The 26184-nt window shown below is 36.4% G+C and overlaps 1 protein-coding gene across 1 annotated transcript in view; it reads left to right on the plus strand.

The window, feature by feature from the left end:
* The window catches only part of SV2C (synaptic vesicle glycoprotein 2C), a 98526-nt gene extending 72724 nt beyond the window's left edge, over positions 1–25802 (plus strand). Inside the window, exons 5-13 of the mRNA XM_059491917.1 lie at positions 2747–2880; positions 3036–3125; positions 7396–7506; positions 9651–9739; positions 10094–10258; positions 12964–13097; positions 14405–14608; positions 15498–15657; positions 25326–25802. Coding sequence (XP_059347900.1) covers positions 2747–2880; positions 3036–3125; positions 7396–7506; positions 9651–9739; positions 10094–10258; positions 12964–13097; positions 14405–14608; positions 15498–15657; positions 25326–25509 — 1271 coding nt within the window. The 3' untranslated portion in view covers positions 25510–25802. The remainder of the gene's footprint in view (positions 1–2746; positions 2881–3035; positions 3126–7395; positions 7507–9650; positions 9740–10093; positions 10259–12963; positions 13098–14404; positions 14609–15497; positions 15658–25325) is intronic.
* The last annotated feature ends 382 nt before the right edge of the window (positions 25803–26184 follow it).

The following is a 26184-nucleotide window of genomic DNA, read 5'->3' on the forward strand; positions in this document are numbered from 1 at the left end:
CTTGCTCCTGTTCTCAAGATTAATGACTCTTGAGTACAGCATAGCTGGGGAGCAGGGGTGAAGGTCGGCTCCAGTTTTGAGCAGTGCGCTGAATGCAGCCATGTAGTGCTGCTGTGCCTTTGCTATTTTGCCATGAATCAGGGGAGAAGGAGATTGACTTACAGCCAAGAACACAATTTCATTTACTTCCAAGACTTGCATACAAAGGGACTGAAAGCCACTTTGTGAGCTAAATTCAGAGCTGCTCTAATGGCTCCATTATCCAGATTAGCTTATGACCTAGGGAAAAAGGATGTGTTAAATATAAAAATAAATCCAAACTTGCTGTGCATTTGAAATACATGTTTGTTTTGCTGATCTAGTGCTGGTGCTGGAGTAGATGGGAGGAAAAACCTCCAGAAAGCTCTATGCAGCTCCAGCTTTTTTTCTTAAAATTGTTTTTTATAATAATGACATTCCTCTTTATCATTAATTCGGCAGATATATTAAATCACAAGATAAATTGCAGCAGCTAATACAGTACATAGTGAAAAAGATGGAACAAAAGGAATAAAAACTATAATGAACATTTCACTTGACATGTCTCTCGGGTATTTTGAGGAGTAAAAAAGATGTTTTGTATGTTGTCACAATGACAGCAGAATGAACAGCGCATTTATTGCTTTTAATTAAGTGTAGTGTGGTTCACTTATATTAATAAATGACAACTAAAAATAAATTACCAAGAGCATTTTCCAGGACTGGCTACAGAGCACAAGATGTTGCTCTTGCTTTATAACAGGTATAAAGTCACGTTGATTTCATTTACTGCAGAATTCTCCTTTGTACAGCTCAGTCTCATAAAACATAAACTGGAGCTATGAAAGGCAGATGGCTTAACTATTCCAGTGGCTTCATGTATTTGTGGAACAGTTTTTAGTAACAACAAAAGCCAGTACCTTGGCTGATACTGAACATTCTGAAAGAAAGAAACTCCTACCCTGTGCTGCCTTCCCTGCAACACTAGCAATTGCACAGCTTCCCGAGATTCAGATCAGCTCACTGTAAGACCAAAAAATAACTTCACCAAATAATTTTGCATTAGGTGATTTTGTTCTATACTTTAAATTACGTAATGAAGTAAATTATTCTAATTATTAGAACAAAATGTGTACACAATATCCAAAACACAGCTGTGATCTCTAATTGCTTCATTAACACAGTGTAAACCTTTCTTTACTTCCTTTCCTTCACAATTTAGATGTAAAATAAACCCACTTTATTTAAGTCTTGAAATTCCATAAGATCAAATGTTAACATTTTCCAAAAATCAATAAAGAATGAATTCTAATACACTTTCATGTCCTTGTTTTGTTTACAATTTTATTTGTAAATTTTAATTCCAGGTTATATTTTTGAATAAAATTTAACATTAATTTTTAGACATCCTTGTTCAGTTGGAAGGATATTTTGAGCAGTAATGTCCATATGGAGCCTTACTTGAAAAAAATGGCATGGGATTCCAAGATCATTGTCAATACTCTTACAGATTTTATACCTTTCTCCCTGGGGTAAAGGTGGCAGTGCTAAATGGCTGCAGAGCAAAGTAATATAATTTCAGAAACATAGGAAATTTGTAGGAGACCAGAAAAACACATATTCCCACATCTGTTCATCAAGATTTTTCACCAAACTATTGATAAAAAATAAAAAAAAAATCCGTATTTTTCATGGGGTAATGTGTAAGTACATTAATATAGAGAAAGAAGTTTTTTCCCAATAATGTGTTTGTGATCCACAGCATAGAATCTTTACACTCCAAAACACACTTTATATTTCTCACATAAATACCTCCTTTGGAGAACTATTTAATAGGCCTTTTGTTACTATGTCCTGCAAGTTGTTTACTGACATCCAGAAGGATTTAACTAACTCTTTTGCCTAGAAAAATCAGGTAGCAAATAATAAATAGATTAATCCAGTGTAACAGCTCTTTCATTACCCAAGACTTCATTTTCTTTCAGTAACGTCTTCTGTCCTTTACCATTGTTCTTATCTTCCACTCACCTTTTAATAAGTTACCCTTGTAAATTTTATTTGAAAATTCCTGCTCTGCTGAAGCCAGACTAAAAGGCCAGGTAGTTACCAAATAATACTTTTCTCTTTCTTAGGATAAATTCTTAGTTTTCTTATAACTATAACATTTCAATAGTCCAGTCATAATATACCAACCAACCAGATATTTTAATAAAAAGCTGAACTACTGGTCCTCCAGTTTCACATGGGTGATTGTTATGAAGAGTAAAGAAATCAGTTTTGTAGAAAAAGTTAATGTTAAGAACAGCTATACAATTCCATAAAATGCGTAATTTGTGTGTAGTTTTTTAAGTCTCTTCACTTCCATTGTTCACAGAAAACTATTTTTTTGTATATATATTCCTATGCATGGTGATAGTGTTCCTGTTTGGTTCACATAACTACCTTAATAGAGATTTTGTTAAGAGAATTGAAAGAAGCGTCTTCATCCCTAAACCAAGAAAGTTTTTCATCCATAATACAACCACTTTCCGGTATGACTAGTCACATGCAAGAGGCTAAAAGTCATAGTGTAAAACTGCTTTTTAGGTGGCCAGTATTTATGGAAATATATCAGTCAGGCTTCATTTAAATACAGGTATCATTTTGTATGTACAAGAAGCAACATATATAGAATAACACATATAATACTCCTTATTTGTCTACATTTTGTGAATTTCTGCTTCCACAGGATGGAGTTTCAGCATGGGCTCTGCCTACCAGTTCCACAGCTGGCGAGTATTTGTGATTGTCTGTGCACTGCCTTGTGTCTCTTCTGTGGTTGCCCTCACCTTTATGCCGGAAAGCCCACGGTTCCTGCTGGAGGTATAACTTCCCAAATGGTTTCTAGATTCCAGTGAAAATTATTTCTGTTTTATATCATGACTTCTACCAAACAGGCATTAAGATCATTCAGGGACTATAGCTAGTAACTCTATTTGTATGTATGTTGCACTTTAATGTTTTGTTCTAACATTTAGGTTGGAAAACATGATGAAGCTTGGATGATACTCAAGCAAATTCATGACACAAACATGCGTGCTCGTGGTCAGCCCGAGAAAGTCTTCACTGTGAGTATTGCTTTTAAAGCTAATCACCTATCACATCAGCAAAGCCTCCTGACTGGTGAGGTCTGGACAGCTTAAGCAATCAATATTAATTCTCTAAATGGCTAAGCCAATTTTTGGCACTCTAAATACCTAAATAAAAAGTATTGTGAATTCCTGCTGAAATTGTTATATATACAATGTCTGCTAAGAAATCAGCCTTTGGGGAGGATATTCATGGATGTATAAAGCCACAGCATAATAATTTTATCTGTTGTAGCAAGATAGTTAATAGATTCTACATGTGTTTTATTTATTAAATTTTGACCTTTAGTACTAACAGTAGACACGTAGTCGAAATTGGTTAGCTGTTGTGTCTTTAGGATTTGGAATTTTTCCCCATTCTTATCAGCTAACACAATGGTTTTAAAAACTACATGTTCATTTCTATGAAATAGTAATTTCAAACATTTACTATTCTCAGAATGTCTGGGAGGCTCAAATTCATTTTGTTGAGGCTTAATTATAAAACACTATTTAAAGTATTGATGGGTTCTTTCTATTGGAGGAGAAATTGCCAATTAAAAATAGCCATTTTTATGGCATTTTTGTTGTTTATGATGACTATACATAACAATCTTGTCTTCTTGGATACAGGGAAGTATCAAACAGCAGTTTCTTGCTTTGAAATCCAGTTGGCCTCTCCAGCTTGTGCAGTGCTGTGGCAGTATGTGCACACTCAGAGCCATGTGTGGGATGCTGTTCCTCTTCCAGAAGCTTTCTTCTTATTTTAACACACATGTAACTCAATTAAGAAATCCTCTTAAAGGTTCTGCATTTGCAGGCAGTCTTGAGGAATGACCATCTGACCACATAACTTATATTCCACCGAGATTTGCTGTTTCTGCCTTGAATGTAGTTTCCATTGCTTCCATTTAAACCTTTCCACAAAGAAGCTCAAGAATTCCTATATTTAACTTGAAAGAAAGCTGGTTAGCACATTTACCATGTTAAATCCACATTTGTTGGCACACTGGTGACCTACCCCTAATCCCACCTAATCTAATATTTTATCTTCTGATTTAATTTATGAGTAAAGGGATTTGCCTAGCACCATACAGCTATGGTGTAATTTCACAATTGGCTCTTGCTGATCTGAGCAGCTTTCAGACAGAATATGCCTGCTCCTGGTGACTCCAGGGTTTGTTTTTTTTTCTGCTACTATTGGTATTCATTGACTATTTCACAGTCAGCCATAGTGTTGACCCTGTCCCCCTTTTGTATTGGTTTAAGGACATGGAAGAAGAACAGAAATGTGCTAGGAGAAAATGCGGGCGAAAGGATAAACCTCTCACGTCACTTTAACGTAATTGTAATCACATCCCAAAGCAGCTGTCAAGAACAAAGCAGAGCACAGACTTGTTGTTTCCAGCTCTTGTGATCTGACAAGCCTTTGTCTCTATGGTTGTTAAAATGTGACGCTAAGACACTTTATCTACAGTCACTTTTGTAAATTGGTCAGCCATTAATTTTTCCAGCTTCTGCCTTGAGAATTAGGAAAACTCTACTCCATAGATCAAGTTGAGACTAGAAATACGCTCTGTGTGTCAAGGTTAGACATATATAGAAGTCCCTAATTTTAGCTTGCATTAAATTGATTAGAAAATGCATCATTCTCTTCTTTTTGTACAACATCAGCACTTCATCTCATAAAACCCAAAAAGCAAAGATCTTATGCATATTTTTTTGACATATCTTTTTAGGTTTTTTTTCTGTTAGTCCACAAAATATTGTGACATTTTGTCTCACTAATTTATTCCCATACTTTCTATACTCCTCATTTGCTTATCCAATGCCATTCTGTGATTTATGTGTTGCTATTTTCCTCCACTTAATGTTGTTAGTTACATCAGACACACTTTGATATTAGGTTTTCTGACTCTATAGACAATGTAACTTTTTCTCCATTACACCTATACTTTTAGTGCAATTTTCTTTTATGCATTTTCCTCTATTGGTTTAATCTTTTTCTTGAAGCTTTTTTTCCCCACAGGTTACATTTATTCTTGTTACTCACATTATTGAGGGGATTATCATCATGTCTTTAGAAAGAGATGGCATCAAATGACAAGTAGTTGAGTTTAGAGTTAGTCCAAAATGGAATATTCTGGTTCCTGAATTAATTTAGAGGGTAGATCTTCATACCATGAAGAATTTGTCCTGAAAGCAGTGACACTAACAGAAATCAATAATTTGATAGTATCTTCAATCACAGAACTACCAAAGTTAGACGTTTATGTACATGCTTTATTATCTTCCTGGGTTTTTAAAATAGCTATTCATTAAATCTCTTGGTTTAAATATTTAAGTTAAAAAAAATCAAAATGCATCCTTAAAATCAAAATTTTATCCACTCCTCAATTACCATGTATTGATTCCTTTTCTTGCAAATATTTCTCTTTGCAACAAGTCTTGATTTTTTAAAATTTAAAACATGGCATATTTCTAACCATTGCTTTTAAACAGAAGCATCTTTTTCATTAAAATAGGTTTTCTTTTCTGGGTTTTGGCTGTTTTTTCATTCTTCATACACTGACATGCTGAATTTGCATGTTCCAGATGGACTATTATCCTGATTTGATAGGACTTTTCATATGTTAAAGAGCCACCAAGGCCAGGGAACTATTTTTTCCCAGCCCCATACAGTGATCCCAGGACACATATGTTTCCCTGAATCCCCACAGCTCCAACTGAGTCAGGTGCCCAGTACAGTGAAAATGCTGCCCCCAAAAGGCGTTCCTTTTCTGCCCAGAGGAGTGGTATGTAAGGATTTCTGTATGTAGGAGATACCAGATAATTTTTGAGGATTTGACTCAGTCTTTTGTATAACATATCTCCTGAAAGCAGTTTAAGAAAAGCTTGAGATGAGTACAGTGATGTGGACATGATTATTGGAAGAGCCATTACAAGAAGTTTACAGGTTTTTGATAAAGTCATGATCTGGCAAAACAGCGAGCTGAAGTACTTCAGAAATGAGGGTAGTTATACCTCAAGCTGCTTAGTGGGCTTTTCTGTGTTCTTGTTCATGGGATGAGGCTGCTGTTGCATCTCAAACAGCATACATCTGTAAAAGCAGTGGGCTCAAAACTTGACCTTTATCACCAATATTGCTATTCCCTGATGTTCTGTAATCCACTGTGATACATTAGAGGTGGGGGCAGCGGTTGTCCTCATTGTGTTAAGGAGAAACAGAAACTATGTCTAACTTCTGAAATTGCAGCCAAACACCAAACATGCAGTCTCTTGCTCTCTCCTTCCTTCTGTGTAAGTCCTTTTCCCTATTCTATTAATTTTCTTTCTGTTCTCGACTCATCTTCTTTTAAAATAAATTGTGGATGAATACACTGCCTTTTGTGATATCATTATGAAGCTGGGACCAGAGCAGAAACTAAAACAAAAACCATACATTAGTATATGTTTGTCAGATCCTGTGTCTGGAAAGACCATGGTTCTGCCTTTTAATTTTCCTTTTTTCTTTAATTCTTTTTTTTCCTTTAGCTTCCTTTTTTTTTCCACTTTTAGTCTCTTGTGTAGCAGAACCACATCCTGGTTCTGCTACACAAGACAGTAAAATTAAAAATTAGCTTTGTAGGATGCATTACATTCTCCATCACTGGTAATTTTCAGTATTTTTCCCCTGATGTCTCTTTATCTCATTTCACTTTAGATAAGTAGATGATTGTTCATAACAGCAATAATATGCATGGTTCCGGATAATTTTACCTAACTTCTTCTCTCTTCATTAAGTTTTCTGTTTAACACTAGAAAAAAATAACAAAATAATAAAAGGTTGTCCAACTACAAATTTGTGACATTTTGAATACTTCTGTTTTCATCGTTGTGTCTTAAATTACTTCCAACAGTGTTGTGATAGCAAGTTAGAAGCAATTTGAAGGCAAATTCTGGGCATGGCTAACTGGTGGATGAAATTAATGTTTTATCCTTTGTGGCTTTGGGGGTATATGCAACAACTCTCTAGAAGAATATTGCAGCAACAGCTTATTGTAGCCAGAGGAAATGTATTTCCTGCATGCCTTGAACATAGTTTTCTGAAACTGTTACATCCATAAAGACTTTGGCATCACAATGTGTTAATATTCCTTCCTAAATCTAAAATATGTCTAGTGTAGACACAGGTTGAGTATCTGCTCATTTTTAGTAGATGGGGTGTAATAAACCCCACCAATACTTCTCTGTAGGCAGTTCATGATTTTTGTTCTGTTTTTATTTCTAGGTTACCAGAATCAAAACACCTAAACAGATAGATGAGCTCATAGAAATTGAGAGCGATACTGGAACTTGGTACAGGAGGTGTTTCGTAAGAATCCGCACAGAGCTGTATGGTGTAAGTAACAACATCTCTGTTCATTCTGTAATTACCTTTTTAATTAACTTTCTGAAATTAGATGGATTTGCTGAGCTCCTGCTGTTGATAGCTGCAATGCTACATTTTCCATGCAACTGAGGGAATCAGGAACCAGTGTAAGGTTTTGGTTTCCTGACCCAGAAAAAGTGCAGGTGAATCATAGAGCTTTATCCCAGCTTCAGAGGAGGAAAATGTTGCATGGGTCCTCACAGAAGTGATGGCCAATAATTACATGGTGATATTCATAAACAGCACAAAATAACTATGTATTGAGAATGCGTATGGAAGGAGGTGACACATGAGTAGATGAAAAATTATCAGGAGGAAAACAAGGCAGCTACATTAGTTAAAAATTATAAAAAATAAAAATTATTCATTAATAAACTGTGTACGTAATGCCTTTGTAAGGCATTGTGTCTGCATGTATTTTTTAGGTATTTCAAATGTTTTACCAGAAAAATATTCTAGAGCTATTTCAGATTTTAATACAAGCTTGCTGGAACTGTGCTTCTTATCCTTTTGTTAATTTTTCTGTAAAACCAAAATTACATAGTATCTTTGAGCCTTGCAACAAAAATTGGAACAGTCCTCATTAATTAATCCTTTAAAAGTTCAAAACTTTTCACAGCTATTAAAAATCTGTCATTTCAAGCTCTCTAGAACTATGATGAAGTGTTAACCAAGGTTTGTCACAAAATTACTTTGTTAGGAAAAGTCACATTTTCCCCAGGGAAAAGAAAAATTCCAAAACCTTCCTACTTTTACAATTACTGGCCAAAAATGGAGCATTTGAAGACTAAAATAATATTTGGCCATTATATTACTAAACCAGCTTTCAAGGATCTGCAGCTTGGTTGGATCACATCCTTTCCTATATCACTAGACTAGATCCTGGGTCAGAGTCATCACTGCATGATATATATTAGGGCCTCTGAGAACAGACTGCCTCTCCTCTCCTCTCCTCTCCTCTCCTCTCCTCTCCTCTCCTCTCCTCTCCTCTCCTCTCCTCTCCTCTCCTCTCCTCTCCTCTCCTCTCCTCTCCTCTCCTCTCCTCTCCTCTCCTCTCCTCTCCTCTCCTCTCCTCTCCTCTCCTCTCCTCTCCTCTCCTCTCCTCTCCTCTCCTCTCCTCTCCTCTCCTCTCCTCTCCTCTCCTCTCCTCTCCTCTCCTCTCCTCTCCTCTCCTCTCCTCTCCTCTCCTCTCCTCTCCTCTCCTCTCCTCTCCTCTCCTCTCCTCTCCTCTCCTCTCCTCTCCTCTCCTCTCCTCTCCTCTCCTCTCCTCTCCTCTCCTCTCCTCTCCTCTCCTCTCCTCTCCTCTCCTCTCCTCTCCTCTCCTCTCCTCTCCTCTCCTCTCCTCTCCTCTCCTCTCCTCTCCTCTCCTCTCCTCTCCTCTCCTCTCCTCTCCTCTCCTCTCCTCTCCTCTCCTCTCCTCTCCTCTCCTCTCCTCTCCTCTCCTCTCCTCTCCTCTCCTCTCCTCTCCTCTCCTCTCCTCTCCTCTCCTCTCCTCTCCTCTCCTCTCCTCTCCTCTCCTCTCCTCTCCTCTCCTCTCCTCTCCTCTCCTCTCCTCTCCTCTCCTCTCCTCTCCTCTCCTCTTGAAGAGAGGGAGAGATATGAGAACACCATTCTCAGTCAGTTCTACTGCACTGTCTTTGACCCTGTGGTACTCCCACATTTTCCTCATATAGTGCAGGCATCAGTTTCTAGCCATAGTAGATTACAATATATCAAACTGTGATTGTATCCCTAATTATGGAATATCATTTGTCTAATACTGGGAAGTGAGAAGAAAACATTTCTGAGACAATCTGTGGTTTATTTTAAAAAGTAAAATGAAGCTGTCTAGAGATGAAGAAAGTTTGAGCTGATCAGAATAAGGTTGAATTTTTGTACATAGTCCACACTGGTTACAAAAAAGAATTGATATGAGACTACAGTATGTTCTTGCAGCTGAGAAAGCAAATCACATCCTGGGCTGCGTTAAAAGAAGTGTGGCCAGAGAGCTGATTTGCTCTCTCTCATGCCCTCAAGAAGCAAGCAAATAAGAATCAAGTATCTTCTAGCCTTTAAGAAAACTGTTCAAAATAAATGAAGATATGTAAATAAATGTGTTTCATAATGATTTACAGATTTGGTTGACATTTATGAGATGCTTCAACTACCCAGTGAAGGATAATACAATCAAACTTACTGCTGTGTGGTTCACCCTGTCTTTTGGGTAAGAGTGGTTGAGATTAAACCATTTTTTATAGTCTTGACAGACAGAAAAATCATCTGCATGTAAATTTCTGACACTATAATCATAATTTTTATTCAGGATCTTTCCACAAAATGCTGTGTTTGTCATTTAGTCTGTTCTTGGTTGCAAACCTGACTCATCAGGAATACCTTCTTTGAAAAACTGACATCTTCTGGCGTCAGCATCTTTCAATAATTCTATATTATGGAGGACTTTATTCTGATGGAGCAGCAGCTCAGTAACATAAGTGTCCAAGGGAGCTGCTCATTCACACCTTGCACAGATTTCTGAATGAGTGAGATTGGTGCCTGAAGTTTTTCTGGTTTTCCACAGCTACTATGGCTTATCTGTCTGGTTTCCTGATGTCATTAAACATCTGCAGTCAGATGAGTATGCATCCCGAGTGAAACATTTCCGTAACGAGGAGGTCTCACATTTCGTCTTCAACTTCACACTGGAAAATCAGATTCACAGCAACGGAGAATACATCAACGACAGGTCTAGAGGTTTCCTAATATCTTGGCTTAGTTGGAATAAACAGATGCATGTTTTAAAGCTCATCCTAATAACCCTTTTTTTCCCATGAGGTAATGATAGATGGTTTTGTTACCTTTTAGTAAATATTTATTTCTGTTCTAAATTTCTTATGACTCATGAGCATGGGAAGAAATGTACATGCCCTTGTGGTTCCTGTGTGAGGATCCACCATGCAAACCCAGCTTCCTCGTCTTCCTGCAAAACAGACCAAAAAGCCTACGTCAGTTTTACTTCCTTTCACAGTGGGATTCAAAAGTTTTCAGATCCAACATATGCAGTATATTGTAGGGGGCTGGGCAAAGACGTACTTTCATCTCTGTTGCTGCTTCTTTTTTTTTTTTTTTTTTTTTATGAAAGACACTTCTGTGAACAGACTGAACATTGGGAGGTTAGGATCTTATCACAGAAAAATGAAAGCTAAACATTACTGTAAACCAATTAAAAGCATGAACAGCTCTGAAATGGGAAACACCACCCTGGCAATGCCTTTTGTGATTTTTTTAGCCAAAGGCAAATATATTAAGGCTATATCTGGACTTCACAAATAACTAGATAACTTTGGGGAAAATTAAACACAGCTGGTTTAGATATCTGGTTTCTGTTAAGAAATGTACACACCAACCATGTGAATGGTCAGCTGAAGTCATGATAATAAGTAATTATTATTTCCATACGAAAATCTATATTTAAGTGAATAAAATTGATTTTGTGATTATTTAGTCGTAGTAGTAGTGCTTGAGTTTTGACATAGTCAAAGGTTTATGTACTGAAGAAAAAAATAGCTGTTATTTAATTTTCAACCTAGCCATAGCTTCCAAGTCCCACTCCTTTCCAGAATGTAGATGTTCTCCTAAAATCAGAGAACTGTCTGTAACTGAGGTTTTATCAATTTAAACAGAATATTCTTGTGAAACACTAAATCTAGCATTAATTTATGGTAAATCAGTAATGTACTCTTTCAAATGTGCAAATTTAATATGCCTCTGAGACTTATTTGGGATTCACAAAACATTTTCCAGGAGATATGAACCCATATGATATCCTTGCTTCATAAATGTTTCAATACCCTACTCATCTTCAATCTCACTGTTTCCTTCATGTTCTTTCTTAATGAGAAGATCCATCATTACTTGTCTTTTTAATACATTGCTTTTCTGTTGGGTTTTAATTCAAATCATTGTGACACCAATTTTAATGTAGTCACATAGTTCCTGTATGAAGGTAAAAAGTGCATCAGAAGAATGTAGAACATGTAGTTCTGTAATTTTTTGTTTTAACTGACTAATCTAGTCACTATATTTTCTTTGTTCTCTTCTGGAACTAGTCTACATTTTAGAATGGAAAGTGCTGCATGAAAAATGATAAGGAGTAACTCCAGCGTGATTTTAATCAATCTGTCACAAATGAGAAATTATATAGTGACTAAAACTAATGGGCTGAAAACACAATTCTTCTGACCAATACAAAAAAAGAATTCATTAGTTAGTAAGTCACTTACTGTGATAAATACTAGCTTTTTCTCTCCTTTCTCATAAAGATGTGGTTCCAACAAATTTATTCATGAGAGAATTTAATTCCTACTACTTTGTAGATAGCATATTTTTTGTGTTCCTATTCCTACTATTACTCTTCTTATAAGAATAATACTTAGCTAGTGACACTAGGTTTGATTAGAATAAGGTTGGATCTGTGTTTGGAAGAAAAAACTGCCCTTTTTTTCCACACCGTCGTGTGAAATAAAAGACATCACAAAAATAATGATGCCATTCCATTCCACATATTTGTTAAGGTTGCTTATGTTAGCATGATCATGTTATTTGGTAGAATTTTACTAAAAAAGTCATACTCAAAAAAGCATTGTTTTAGTGACATGGGGTAGAAAGTCACTGTATGTAATATAATTTGTCACTGATTTTTCTATTTTTATTTTGATAAAATCTCCGTTAAATGAGAGTCAGTAGGAAGGAGGATGTTCATAAATAAAAAAGCTACCTTTTTATGTTTTATGTACATAGCAAACGTTTTATGTTTTATATACATAGTAATTATAATTATAATTGCATCTATAGGCACAGAATTAATTACATACTTACAGTTAGATGTCTAGCTGTGTAACTGGCAATGTAACTTTTTATTCATGTTATAGCCATTTGTGAAAACAATTTTTAACACCAGTGTGTTTTGCATTTGAGCCTAACCCAGTAACTAGTGTGTTCTTCTGACAAATCAAGTTTCTTTTAAAAATTCTTTATTTTCAGCTTGTTGGTATTAGCTAGTGTTTGTTTATTCACAGGGACTGAATAGCTGAAGCATGATCTCCCTGTTTCCAGATGTAATGTCAAATTACTAGCAATTGTGATTTTACAAGGCTGTCTCCTGAATTTTATGACATTGGTTCTGATTGATGATTAAGGACAAGTAACAACAGAAATATTATCAAATAAATTATATTACCAATTTGGGCCAGTAACTGCGTGGTGTTACTTGTCTTGCTAATTATTCTGAGCAATAGTATTCTAGAATGAGTTAATCATTAATCACATCTGCAAAATGCATCAAAGGAACCATTGTTACTGGGATTGAGGTTTTTTAGATCTAAAAAGCTGCATCTGTTGCTATTTCAAAACTATGAAGGTAAATTGACAGCAATTCTTTGCATTGGGCAGGTTTGTTATGATGAAGTTTAAATCAGTAACCTTTGAAGATTCACTTTTTAAGAACTGTGTTTTTGAAGACATCACTTCACTGAACACATACTTCAGGAACTGTACTTTCGTGAATACCACCTTCTACAACACAGGTATGAGAAACAGCCTCAAATGCCCATTGGTCAGCTGCATGTTTTCATCTTACATTTACAATTTCTGGATTTCTAATAAGACATACAAGAAGTCCTCTTGTAAACTAAGAATAAGAATAAGAATAAGAATAAGAATAAGAATAAGAATAAGAATAAGAATAATATGAATAATAATTTATAAAAAGCAGCTAGCTTGTTACAACAGAGAAGTGAATGGATCTCACTGCAAAAGAGATACTGCAGGCCTAATAGTGCCTCAGAAAATGAATTATTTATTTTATTCACATAATAAGTGATTTATTTTTCATCTTTGATTTCAACCATCTCTGAAGAGATTCAGTCTGGAGTGAAGAAAATGCATTTCCCATTTTACTGGTAGCTTTAACTAGTGTATTTTTATTTAGTGCAAAAGGGTCTGGTGAAATGCTTTGTTCGATCTGCTTGCTGTGGCAGGGGTATAGAATCCAAATTACCTGGTCTATATTCATTCCCAATCTCCTAAGTATTGTATATTTTCATATGTTTAAACATATGAAAAAAGAAGACTTCCTTTTTTTCCAGTTTAATAAAACATAACTGAAAGTAGAACATGGCCAACTAAGTTTGTTGAAAAGATGGGGCACTTCTTCCCACTTTCCTGTAACTACAGCAGTCATAACAGTAACAGACCTGGATTTCAGAGCAAGCAATGACTTCAATGTGGAAGGAAGGTGTTCTTGGTTCACGTTTATAAGGCTGACAAAAGGAATGGGAAAATAAAAGGAATTCAGGGATAGTTCTCTGGAATGGTATTGGCAGAAGAATCAACTATGTAGAGTAACTCATCTATGGACAAGCTGAAGACCATGAGGCCTTCTCAGAAACAAAAATCAGTTTAAACTAAATTCCACGGGAATATTTCCTTAAAGGAAGTCAAACAAAAATGACCACAATTGACAGTCTCATCAGGAAATAGTAGGCCTGATACTGAGAAAGACTGAGTCATAGAAACTTGCAGATACCTAGCACATTTTATGCAAGACCAGCTGGTGCTGAAAGGCCTTAACCAAATACAGTCCAGCCAGGGTAACATACAGTACTATAACTTCCTAATTCCAGGCTTTAGTTGGTCCTTTTCAAGAGCTTTGCAAATTTTTCTAGTAAGATAAAAACTATCAAAATTACCAGCAGCAACTAAGTGCCGTTTTTGCAAAGCTGTGAAAGTTGCAAGTTGTCATTACATTTGCTTGAATTTGAAATGTTTTTAATCAAAAGTTGCACATGGAGTTGGCTGTTAGCTGAAATGATTCTTTTTCTTCTTTCCACAGATCTCGAGCAGTATAAATTTGTTGACAGTGAATTGATAAATTGCACATTTTTTCACGTCAGGACAGGATGCCAGATTTCTTTTGATGATGACTACAGTGCCTACTGGATCTACTTTGTTAATTTCCTGGGAACTTTGGCAGTGTTACCAGGAAATATTGTGTCTGCTCTCCTGATGGATAGAATAGGACGGTTAACGATGCTAGGTAGGGGCTTCACTTTGGTACAGGGAACATCAAAAGTAACATGTCCTCTTTTCAAGGAATTTGGCTAGACAAATGAAAAACATTCTTTCTGTGGATTTGTCATTTATGTGCTGTCATTTATGTGCCATCATAAATACTATTTTTAAAAGCCCCCAGTTTTGAAACTCTAGGGAAAAAAGGGACCTGTGGCCACCTGTAATTGCTCTTCCACAGATATTACAAGACCATGGTCTAAATGCTAAATTCTAGGCATTTAGAATGAGATTTTGGAGACTGATGGCCATTGGTTTATCTCTGCTTCAGCTGATATAAAGGAAGGAAAGGTGTGCACAGGTGACCCTCAGCTAGTGGAGCAGCTCCTGGAAAGTATCAGCTGTTCTTTGTCTGTCATCTATTTTGCATAGGAACACAGTTGAAAGGTATCTCCTGCGGATTGTCTACAATGAGAAATCTGTTTTCAATTTCCTTAGAGAACTATGTGGTAGTTCATTGTCATTATTTTCTAGGACAATATCTCTATATAAATACAAGAAAACAAATACAGCATTTTTATTATAATATATGAACATGTTTCATGTAATAGCAAAAGATGATGAACAAAGAATAATGGGAGTAGTTTTGCTCAGGCATCTTGCTTTGGGAATTCAAAGAGGCTTCCAACTTAATGCTTTGTGATATATGTGAGAAGTCATATCTTTTTCTGTGACCTCCTTTCTTCAACATTTGTCTTTCTGTCTGGCCTTACCAGTGGAGGAGGTCTCTGGTTTTTAACTCAAATGTTTGGGTCACTTATTTAGCTACACTGTGTGCATAGAAATATAAGGCAAAACGAGGGTTATTCTTTATATACAACTCCACTACATGTTTGTTTCACCTGCCTTGTACCTAGGTGGTTCCATGGTTCTTTCTGGCATCAGCTGTTTTTTCCTGTGGTTTGGGACCAGCGAATCCATGATGATAGGTATGCTGTGCCTCTACAATGGCCTCACCATCTCAGCATGGAACTCTCTAGATGTTATTACTGTGGAGCTGTATCCTACAGACAGAAGGTATGTGCAGTTACATCTCCCATAAACTCACTGAAACTATGTATCAGCAGAAATGGCAAATAGAAATTATTTTATATGGGCCTTATGGAGTTAGTGGTGTTTTGAGAGGGCCAAATTAATAATTTGTCCTATGAAAAGCGAAAGGAAACAATGAGGGGTTTTGAGCAACTTAGTATGTATTTGCATGAAATATCTCCTAATCAGGAAAATACCATAAATGTAGTTTCATTTGAAAGCAGAAGGTCTAACAGCTACTCTCATTTAAAACACAGTTAGTATTTCTGAAAACAATAATGGACTATCTTTGAGTTTCCTGTAGTTTAACTGTATAAAAGGGCAGTAGTTGGTCCAAACCAGAAATACAGCTGCATTTGTCTGTTGACTGTGAAGTGGTGGGAATCATGATAAAAATCTCTGTCTGAACCACGCTGTGCTGCTGATCAGTCTGCCGTGAATTTGTATGCGGGGCCACTAGGAGTGTACACTAGGTGGGTAAAAATTACCTTGGGCACTGCTCTTGACTCTTCAGGGCTCTTGCAGGAAATCTCAGGACAATTTTCAAATCCTGCATTGCTGCTAAATAACATAGTTCGGGGCTTTTTTTGGATACAGGGCACTTTTTAATCCTGACCTTACACCACTTAATGGACTGAAGGAAGAACTGTTGAGTCATACTCTGTTGTAAGGGGAGTGCAAAAATGTAAAAGCTGTGCTATCTTGAAATGACTTTAATACTTCCCCCCTCTCAAATCCCTAAAAATATTTAAGTAAAATTTCCCAGATTCCTTAAAAAGGACATCGTGTCCTTTCTCCTGTTGCAGTGCTAATTATGATGTTATCCACTGGATATTTGAAATGCAGTGAAAAATATTTCCAGTTTATAAATGAATGATGCCTTACTGGCAAGTGTAATTTCTTTGAAAGGAGTTACCTTGTCTTTAATGTTGTCCATGAAGAGATTTAGAAAAGTGTAGACTGGCTTCCCTGTTTTCCTTTCATTGTAATTTTAAAATTATGTGCTTCTTCAGACAAGAAATTGATGTCCACAGCTGTAATTATATCAAGTAACAACACCAGTCTATTTATGAATCCCAGGCACTGAGCTTCAATATTGCTAGTATTTTTAATACACCTCAGGAAATTGCTCTTCTGGCAAGAATACTTCCACCATCCAAATGCTATGAAATAATTTTAATAAATATCCTGTAGAAATTACCATCTTTTGGGTATTGCTGAATGTAATAGCCACATATGTTTTCCTAAAATGAAATAAAGAAAAATAATTGGAAAAGCCATTGCTGTTAATAGAAAAAAAATCATTACTAGGAATCATAAAAATAATTTAAATTATATTTATCTATATATATCTATACAGGTGTTAAGGCATCTGTAGTTGTATCTACAAATGGTTGTTTTTCATAGATTCTACTAGCTTTGGGATTACAGAAATTTCTTACTCAACTTTTCTCTATTTAAAAATCTTTTGTATGCAGGAATTACTGTCCAGAAACAGAAACTTAATTGAAGCTGAGTTGGTTTTTGCAACACATCAGAGAAAAAACTTGTCCCCTTGAATTATCAGTACAAAAAGGCTGATGGGTAAATGTACCTGTGCCTGGAAAGACATTGTTGACATAGGCTTTTGATGAGACTTTTTCCCAGATGTTCTGATAGTGATGGAATCATGACTGCTAGTTTTTGCCAGCTTGGTTATGAGTAAACAACCAATTCAAGATTTTTTGTAGATAGGCAAAACTACTTCTTATTTTGTAGAACTTTTTGAAAATTAATACCTTCAGGGACTCAAATAACTTGCTTACAAGAATTTTTGTCTGATAATTTATTTTTTTTTAATCCAGACTAGATGCAGTTTAACAACCAGCATTGCTTGCCTCTCATAGTCCTGGGTTTCCTTCTCAGATTCCTGTGATCTCCATAACCAGGCACAGCTTGCCACAGTTTGCTGGGAATTTCCAGCTTCTGCAAGTAACTGTAGGGGTGAACAGCCTTTCTCAGCATATGTGGAACATGAAGCTTCCTAATCTGTTTTTTCATGTAAAATCCTTCATACTTAAGATGATATTCTCTTTTGCTACAAAGCAAAAGCAAAACAAATTCCAGAGTGAATCTGGTCCTGAAACTGACTTCCAGATTCTCCTGTAAAGGGAATCTAAGCACAAATACCTTGCTCACTCTGTCAGTGTTTAATACTATTTCCTTACAGCCTGTCCGTGAAATGAGCACAAATGCGCAGCAAAGCAGCAAAGGGTAGCTGGAGGTCGGGCTCAAAGACAGATGGTTGGAAGGAGGCCGCTTCATGCTACCACGCACAAGAGGCTGGACTGGGTAGCCCCTCCTTTTCCTCCTCTTGCAGACCAGCCAGCTGTTGAACTGCAGGGGCTTTGCTGGTGTCATGCAGTATAATATGAAAGGTGTTAAATAAATTGTATTCTAGGTATTTAGGGATCATACTGGCTTTTAGCCAGGTAGGAGTGTGGTAAACAGTTTGGCAATGTGCAGTCTGTGTGATACAGGGTACACATTTCAGTTTATTCTTCATCAGCTATAGTTGCTTTAAAATCTTGATAGATTTCAATTCTGTATAAATTCACACTCATCAATATATTTACATTTTAGTTTACTGATCCCTGGAATTGAGGTAACTACATAGTTTGTCCTACTTTCTTGATGAGTACTGCCAAATTTTATGCTATTTTAGGTTAGCTTTTGCTTTCATGTTCTTCATAAAGCATCAGCTGGTTTGTACAACTGCTGTAATAGATATTAGAGGATGTATAAATTTCAAATGGTTCTCAGGCAAATGATGAAGTTGTGTTCAAATGAAAAATAATGTTACTAATGTTAGTCATAAGTGTGTTTCTGTCTTCTAGATGAAGTAATTAATAATATTTTGATAATATCCTACCATTTTTTAAACTTTTAAATACACAAATTTTAAAAGACACCTATGATAGCTAGATATAAACTAGCTAGTGATTTCCAACAAGCAAGTAAATTAATACAGCTCAAGAATATAAAGAACTTCTATTTTCTCTTGTCTCTTTTCTTACCTCTCTTTACCTTATATTCTTAATGGACTCTGCCATCCATGAGGAGAAGAAATCTGTAGGCTGGAGTGTGTGACACCAAAAATTACAGTCACTGAGAATTTTAGAAGGAGGAATCGGCTGAAAGTGTAACTTCAATACAGCCATAGGTGCCTAGCACTCCAGCAGCATAAACCTGAAGGTGCAAAGCTGAGCACCTAGAAAATATGAAATGTGTGCTTAAAGACCATTTTGTTGGTTTTTTGGGACTTGCTTGCATCATATGCAAATTCTGCGACAGGAGTAGGGATTTTATCCTTTCCTCTGACAGCACTCCACTCTCTTAACCATGAAACTGTTTTCTCATTGCGCAGTTCCCAATCTTATTCACAGTGCATCTTCTAACTTCTCTAGTAGATGAGGGAAACTAAGTTTTCTTCACTACCTCTATGTTTTACCCTCAAGCCCTCTTTGTTCTCTGCATTGGCAGAGTGATGCGGAAAAAAAATATTATGTGATGAGGTAATTACAGCTTGCGTTGTAATGTGTGTGCCCAAGGGGCCTGCAATAACACTGCACAGTTCCTCAGCTCTGCCTGTAATAAAAATACAGGTTGGAAGAAAGCTTAAGTTCTCTGAAGAAGGAACCTTAGGACATTTTTATTACTTTAAAAAGCAATTCTTACTTTCACATAAATGGTAAGTATCTTCTTGTGAACTTGGGAAGCACCAGCATTATAAGCCAAGATTCTCACTAGGAAGATGATACAAGAAATAACTAAAACCTAAATAGAACGTGGAATAGAAATAGATCAACTTCCACATAGAGAATAAATCAGATTGCAGCAGATAACCAACAATTCATCATTTTTCTATGGCTGCCATAGATCTGGGTTTGAATCTTGTCCAGGAATACTTAGAATTCAAGGTCATCTATAAAATTAAGTCATCCTGTTTTCCCTTTTTTAAATGCCTCTGAAAAATGTTCTTAACAGTTTGGCCATAATTAAAGAATAAGTCTATCTTCAGTTCATGATTTTTAATTTTTTCACTTCTTGAACCCTTAGGATCTATGCTCAGAACAATAAATATTATTCTCACAGTATCTTATCTCCAAGTTTGTATTGATGTGGATGAAGAGAAGAAAAAGAAGAGACATTTTATATTCTTTTGAGTCATAATAGCAGTAATTGACTTACAGTAGATTTCCTCACAGCTATTTTCTACTCTCATCCTGTGGATATAGCTCAACTACATTTTGCTGAAATTTTAAAGTTCTTAAGGCATGACCTGCCACACCTATGCCTTTTGCAGTAGTCCGAGGAAGGAAGGCAAATTCCACACTTTTACTTGCACACTAAGCACTATAATTGATCAAGCCATGAACATGATATGTGGTTCTGTACTAATTTTTTAAGAGAATATGAAAATATCTGGGCATGGAAAATTGTCCATAGAACGTTTGGATACTCAGTTTAATTCCTTACATATTGTCAATTCTAACAACATTTTGTTGTAACTTGCCATTTTTGTAAATTGCTCTGGCAAGATAGATAACAAATATTTGTGCTACACATTTAGTAGCACTCTGCCACAGGACAATGAAGTTTTTAGATGCTTTATCAGCAGTGGAAAAGTGGATCTGAAGTACTTTATGTAGGAATACAAGCACCTGGTCTAAGAAGGAACATATGTGGCAATCAGGAAACAAGCTCTTTTAATCTAAAGACTTGGATAATCCCTCTATTTTTAACTGTTTGGACTCTTGCCATTTTTATGTGGACCTTGGATGAAAGGAAGCTAAGCATTTTTCTTTGTCACAGCTTTCTCAACAGCAGAAGTAAAATACATTGGGGAAAATTCCTTTTCAGTAACATCCAGCTTTCTCTTCATGCTGACATTTTTATTAAAGACATTTGTATTTTTCTCCTATCAATACTAAATTCTGTGTCTGGGGTTTTTTTAAGACAATCCTAAATTGATTAACCAGCATTTTCTTACTGATGTGCCTGAAAGACTTAAATGAACTCTCTAGCTGGACAAAGGATTCTTGCTACTTATGACTGGTCTCCCTTCACTAGTAATGAGGATTACTCATGAAGTCAACATGACATTTTTGTGCAAATGTTTGTCCAATAATGGATCAACACAGAGAAAATGGGAGCACATATAAATGGTGCTAATCCCTTGGGATTTTTCACTTAATTGTTCATCATGCTAAGATGATACATCACTTAACTTTAATCATTTGCTGATACTCTTGGACTTTCCTCAAACATTGTAACAGAGACTACTGTACTAATGCTGCAAGAGACTGTAGTCATACACATGTGTAATTTGCAGCATATTTATTTCCTGGCTATTTTTATTTCCCTGGATTCAGAAGAATTAGTTATAAAAGCATGAATTAATACAGATTTTCAAGAGTTTTAAACACAAACACTGTACTAAGAAGGATGTTCTAAAAAAGCAGGCAGTCTGAATTTGCTACACCTAGAGCTGGTTTGACACCTTGTTCTGACTGTAAGTACAAACATATTCAAACACATTATTAAAATTGAAGGGTATGAAGGTATAGGATTAAACAGTGACAATGCTTTTCAGGTACAGGTCATAACAACAATTTACTCTAAGCTTGTTAAAATCTCATTGTTCATGTCAATTACATGCCTATTTTAGGCAAAAGGACATGACTGAAATCTGCTTAAAGATTAAAAGATTCAACTTCTTCTGGGTTGTTAATTTTTTAATTATCAGGACGGCTAAGGGCAATAAAATAAGCTTACTTTTTCTTACTTTGATTTGTTTATATTTTGATAATACGAATGGGATTAGACTAATAAAAACCCCTTAAAATCAGCAAAATTCAGTAAGTCCATTTTACTAACAGAATTGGTTTTTAAGTGCAAAAAAAATTTTATTTTGTTCAGACAGAAGAAGTATTGTATGTACTACAAAATTACTTTAGAACCTGATATAGTAATGTTGGTTATATAATCAGTAGTAGATCCAAAGAACAGTGGCATCTGTAGAAATCAGAACATGAAAAGAAATGGTTCAAATTGTTCAGAAAATTGTGTTCAGACCACTGTCATAACTAGTTGACATAAGCAGCTAACCTCTATGAAACAGCTTACCTTTCTTTATAAGGTAGTATAAAACAACATTAAACATAAGTAAAACATTCCCATATGTTCCATGCTATTGTTTTTCCAAAGATTTCCTGCCTGTATCTATCCAAATTTGTTTTAGCTGGATCTGTGTATTCTTTGGGGAGTTCTGGTATCTCTGAATATACTGAGGCTGTTGATGACTAGGTGTCTAGTTTTTCTGTGGGTTTTTTTTCTGTTACTGTTACTTGGAGTTAAGTTTGATTTTACATTAGCATTGACAACCAAGAAAATCATATTTATGTGCAGACTTTGATCACAACCAGTCACCACCATAACTTTAGGTGCATAAATGAGGCTGACATTAGAACCATTCTGACTCTTTTCCTTTCCTTCTTCCCTTGAGTTCTTCAGAATAGCTGCAATCTCTTGTTATCCTATCACATAAACTTGGTTTTCCAGTCTAGTTGTGTTATCTTTACTCTTTACTCCTGCTTGTCTATTTTAACAAAGCCCTTTCCTCAGGAATCTCCTGCCTACCTGCATGCTTTGTGCAGCTCTTCAGAAGGACCTTGACAGGCTGGAGATGTGGGCAGAGAAGAGCCATCTGAAATGCAACAAAGGCAAATGCAGGGTCCTGCACCTCAGGAAGAATAACCAGTGCAGGCTGGGGACAGACCTGCTGGTCTAAAATGACCCTGTTTGAGCTTTGAGGTTGGACGAGGTGACTCACTGTGCCCCCTTTCAACCTTACCCACTCTGTGATTTGTGAACCCTACAAGATCCGCCAGTCTGGGCTCCTTCCTTCTCAGTAGCTACACCACATCCTGGGTCATATTCCTCCAGATATTTTGGGCTTTATATGTCCCTGGAGCACAAATGTTGCCATGCTAGACATCTGCTTATTTTCTCCTAGGCTTTGGAAATTCACTCCAGTAGGATGCTCTTCTCTGCTTCCTTCAGTGTATCTCATGCTCCTCCTTCAGACCCATTTTTCCAAAGGGCGTACTTAGAATGGGAATGTTTTACCTTGCTCGTTTCTCCTTTGAAAAAGGTATTTTCAAGGAGCTGCTGCAAATGTTTCTCTGTCAGAAATTTCCAAACACAACACTTCCCCAAGTTTCCTCATCTGCTGCTCTCAGCAATGTGCTCTCTGGCGGGCCTTGGGGGTCCTGGCTGCCAGAGGGAAGAACCTGTCATTTTCAAAATTGTTATGTCCAGGATGTGCATGTTTAGGTTTCCTTGGCACTATGTGTTTTGTAAAAGTACTGCAGGTTCAATCAAATACATGTAAAACAAGTAAATAAAGACTTTCAACATGTAAGAGACATATCTAGATCTCTTCTACTTGTTTTTTCCCACAGATTATTTGGAAAGTTTCTACTCTGCTGTAGAAATGACCTGTCTCTTTTTCCTTTGATACTGCCAATACTTAGTGTCATGCACTGTCTGGATGGATGCCATGCTTTACACAAAGAGGAATTGTGCTTACTTCAGAAAAAACAGTGATTTCTTTGCTAAATATTAGACATTTCAGAGATTAAAATACTGCTAGGGGGTGCAAGAGACATATTGTCAGACTAATAGTACATAAATATATAATCATCCAGAAAAAAAAAGTAATTTGTGTTTTGTCCCAGATTCAGAAAAGACATAATACACAAAGCTAACAGTAGAACACTGTCAACTCTTCTGAATTTACTTTTACAGTATTTTATGTAAGGGAACTGACTTTGGCCTGCAACAATAGAAAATTAATATTTAACGTAATGGAAAAAAACTATTTGAAGGTGTATTAATTAGTACATTACATGTCTTAAGACATGCAGACATTCTTTTAAATTATTTAAGAATTCAAAAGGAAAGCCTCCATTATTTCAAAAGGGAACACTCCAAGTGTTGTTCAGATTGTGGAGGTGACTTTGTGGGTTAACTAGAATGATGGAATTATGTTTCTTAGAGCAAACCACAGTATTTTAGGAATATACAAGAAGGATCTAGACCTAGTCATCATTCTTTTGATGAAGGGTCCTCAAATATACTGTGACTGGTATTGTTCTGAAGCACAGTATCCCGGACAGGGCATGGACAGTGCTGAAAGCCACTATATCCTGGTCGCCTCTGCCAGACTGAAGCCTTTACCACTCCCCAGACATACAGCCTGGAAGCATGACACCAAAAGGCTTAGGTGATCTACACTGTTGAGGTACAGATCTGCCAAGGAGCAGAGGAGGTGGACTCTGACTCTCTGGGCTGTGGCCAGGTCGATCAGTTGCTTCAGACAGAGGGTCTCTCATGCCTTGATATAATTGTTTGCTGTTTTCTAAAACAAAAATCTGTTCTGCAAAGAGCATTGATACACTGTATCCTTGCTCTCAGCTGGAGTCAAGTATTCTTACTTCAAGTTGATTCTCTTGGCTCCTCTTTAGTAGCCCCAGTAGAAGCTTTTCAAATTTCTCAGGATTTCAGTCTACATCTGAGCATAAGAGTTCTTCCTTTCGCTCACAGGTGCTTCAGTAGAATAAGCAGAGTCTTTTAAGTCACTTAGAAAACTAGCATTTCTCTTAATTCCTCTTGTTTAGACTAGGGCTTTTAATTGCAGTACAAGCAAGAAATATTTTGTCTGAAAATTAGAACAACTATTTTCTTGAATTTCTAAGAGAGCTGACAAATGTTACACATTCTACCATGACACAAACATCTTTGTTAGGAAACTTTTGGTAGGGCAAGCTTATTCCTGCATCAATGAATCATACAGTCATGTCAAAACACAATTTAAATTATGGTAGTTTGCATAAGACGTATATGCAAGAATTACAAAATAATAAAAATACTTCAGACTACTAAAATCACATTACTGTAATGCAAGGCTCCACCTGAATTATGGGTGTCATACTTTCTCTTGGCAGTCTGTTTCCTTTTCCTTTTGTCCAAAGTTTCTCAGATACCTCTTTCACCCAACAGATTTTTTTATACCTTATCTTCTTTACCTCTAAGAGAAGAACATTTATTTTAATACTGGAAGTCTCATTAGCCTTTGAAAAAGCACTGTTTCGACGTGTGTACCACCTGTAAGAAACTCAGTTTTAATTCAGTACCCTAAGATGATCATCCTTTAATTCTGATTAATAATCATCACACAGATGACAAAGCAGTTCTCCTTTGGGAGCTACTTGACATGTCTGCTCTCCTAATGTAGCCATTTAAGTTGTACTGAATTTCCATTTGCAAGTTCCATGTTCAACTCTAGAGGTGCAAACTCACCCGTTCAGTCATTCATTTCACATTTTGATCCCTGAGGCAGAAAAATTAATTGCCTCAATGAAATACTGTAGCAGCTGATCTTTAACTTCTCATTCCAAATAAGAGCACTGAATATGAGCACAGAATCCTTATTGGCATAAATTTTCTTTAAGCTATTGGGACTGTACTGATTTATTTGCACTGAGGATGTGTCTCAAAGGTGTTACTCTTTCACCTGTATTTTAACTTTCTTTTGTTTTCTCTTCTAGGGCAACAGGCTTTGGCTTTCTGAATGCACTATGCAAAGCTGCAGCTGTACTTGGAAACCTAATATTTGGTTCCCTTGTTGGTATCACCAAAGCAATCCCTATTCTCCTTGCTTCTACTGTTCTAGTATGTGGAGGTCTGGTAGGACTTCGGCTTCCTGATACAAGAACCCAGGTGTTGATGTAACTGGAAAAAACATTCACTATTTATTTCCTTCTTTGTACAAATGTCATTCTCCTGACTGGTGGTGCAAAGGCTTCAGATTCTCAACACACAGTAGAGTGCTCAAATGTCAGAAATCAAACCCAAAAGATATTTTGGAGTAGCAGAGATTTAGCAACCTCTGTATGAAAGTTTTAAATTTCACTTTTGTTTGCTTGCATACTTTGTTATTCAAACCCATTTCACTTTGAAGTGCAAAGCTACCTCTTACTACAGTTTTGGTGACATATCCAAGAAGGTAAAAACCATACTGATAATTATATATTTAAAATGCAAGCAGTCAGATTATTTCAAAAACACATGCTAAATTTGGCCGTGGCATTGTGGGCTTCAGTAACAGTACAGACGTGCAAGTCAATTACTTAGCAGTATTGGTGCAGGGAATGTTAATGTATCAATGCATGCAGCATTTATCAGGAAACACCACTGATAGCATCAATACTGGGAACAGTGACCTTCTGCAGCTGTGCTTAGGTGATAAAAACTCGTGGCCATGACTCTTCCTTGGGAAACATTTTTAGGCAGATTCAATCTAAGCAAAGATTACCAACTGCACCTCTTACTGACTGAGGAGAAGGCAACAGCTATTGCAGGGAATTTAAAGGTCCATATAGGTATGGAGCAGAGAGAATAACAAAG

The sequence above is a fragment of the Ammospiza nelsoni genome, chromosome Z, assembly GCF_027579445.1.
Source record: "Ammospiza nelsoni isolate bAmmNel1 chromosome Z, bAmmNel1.pri, whole genome shotgun sequence".
Taxonomy (NCBI): domain Eukaryota; kingdom Metazoa; phylum Chordata; class Aves; order Passeriformes; family Passerellidae; genus Ammospiza; species Ammospiza nelsoni.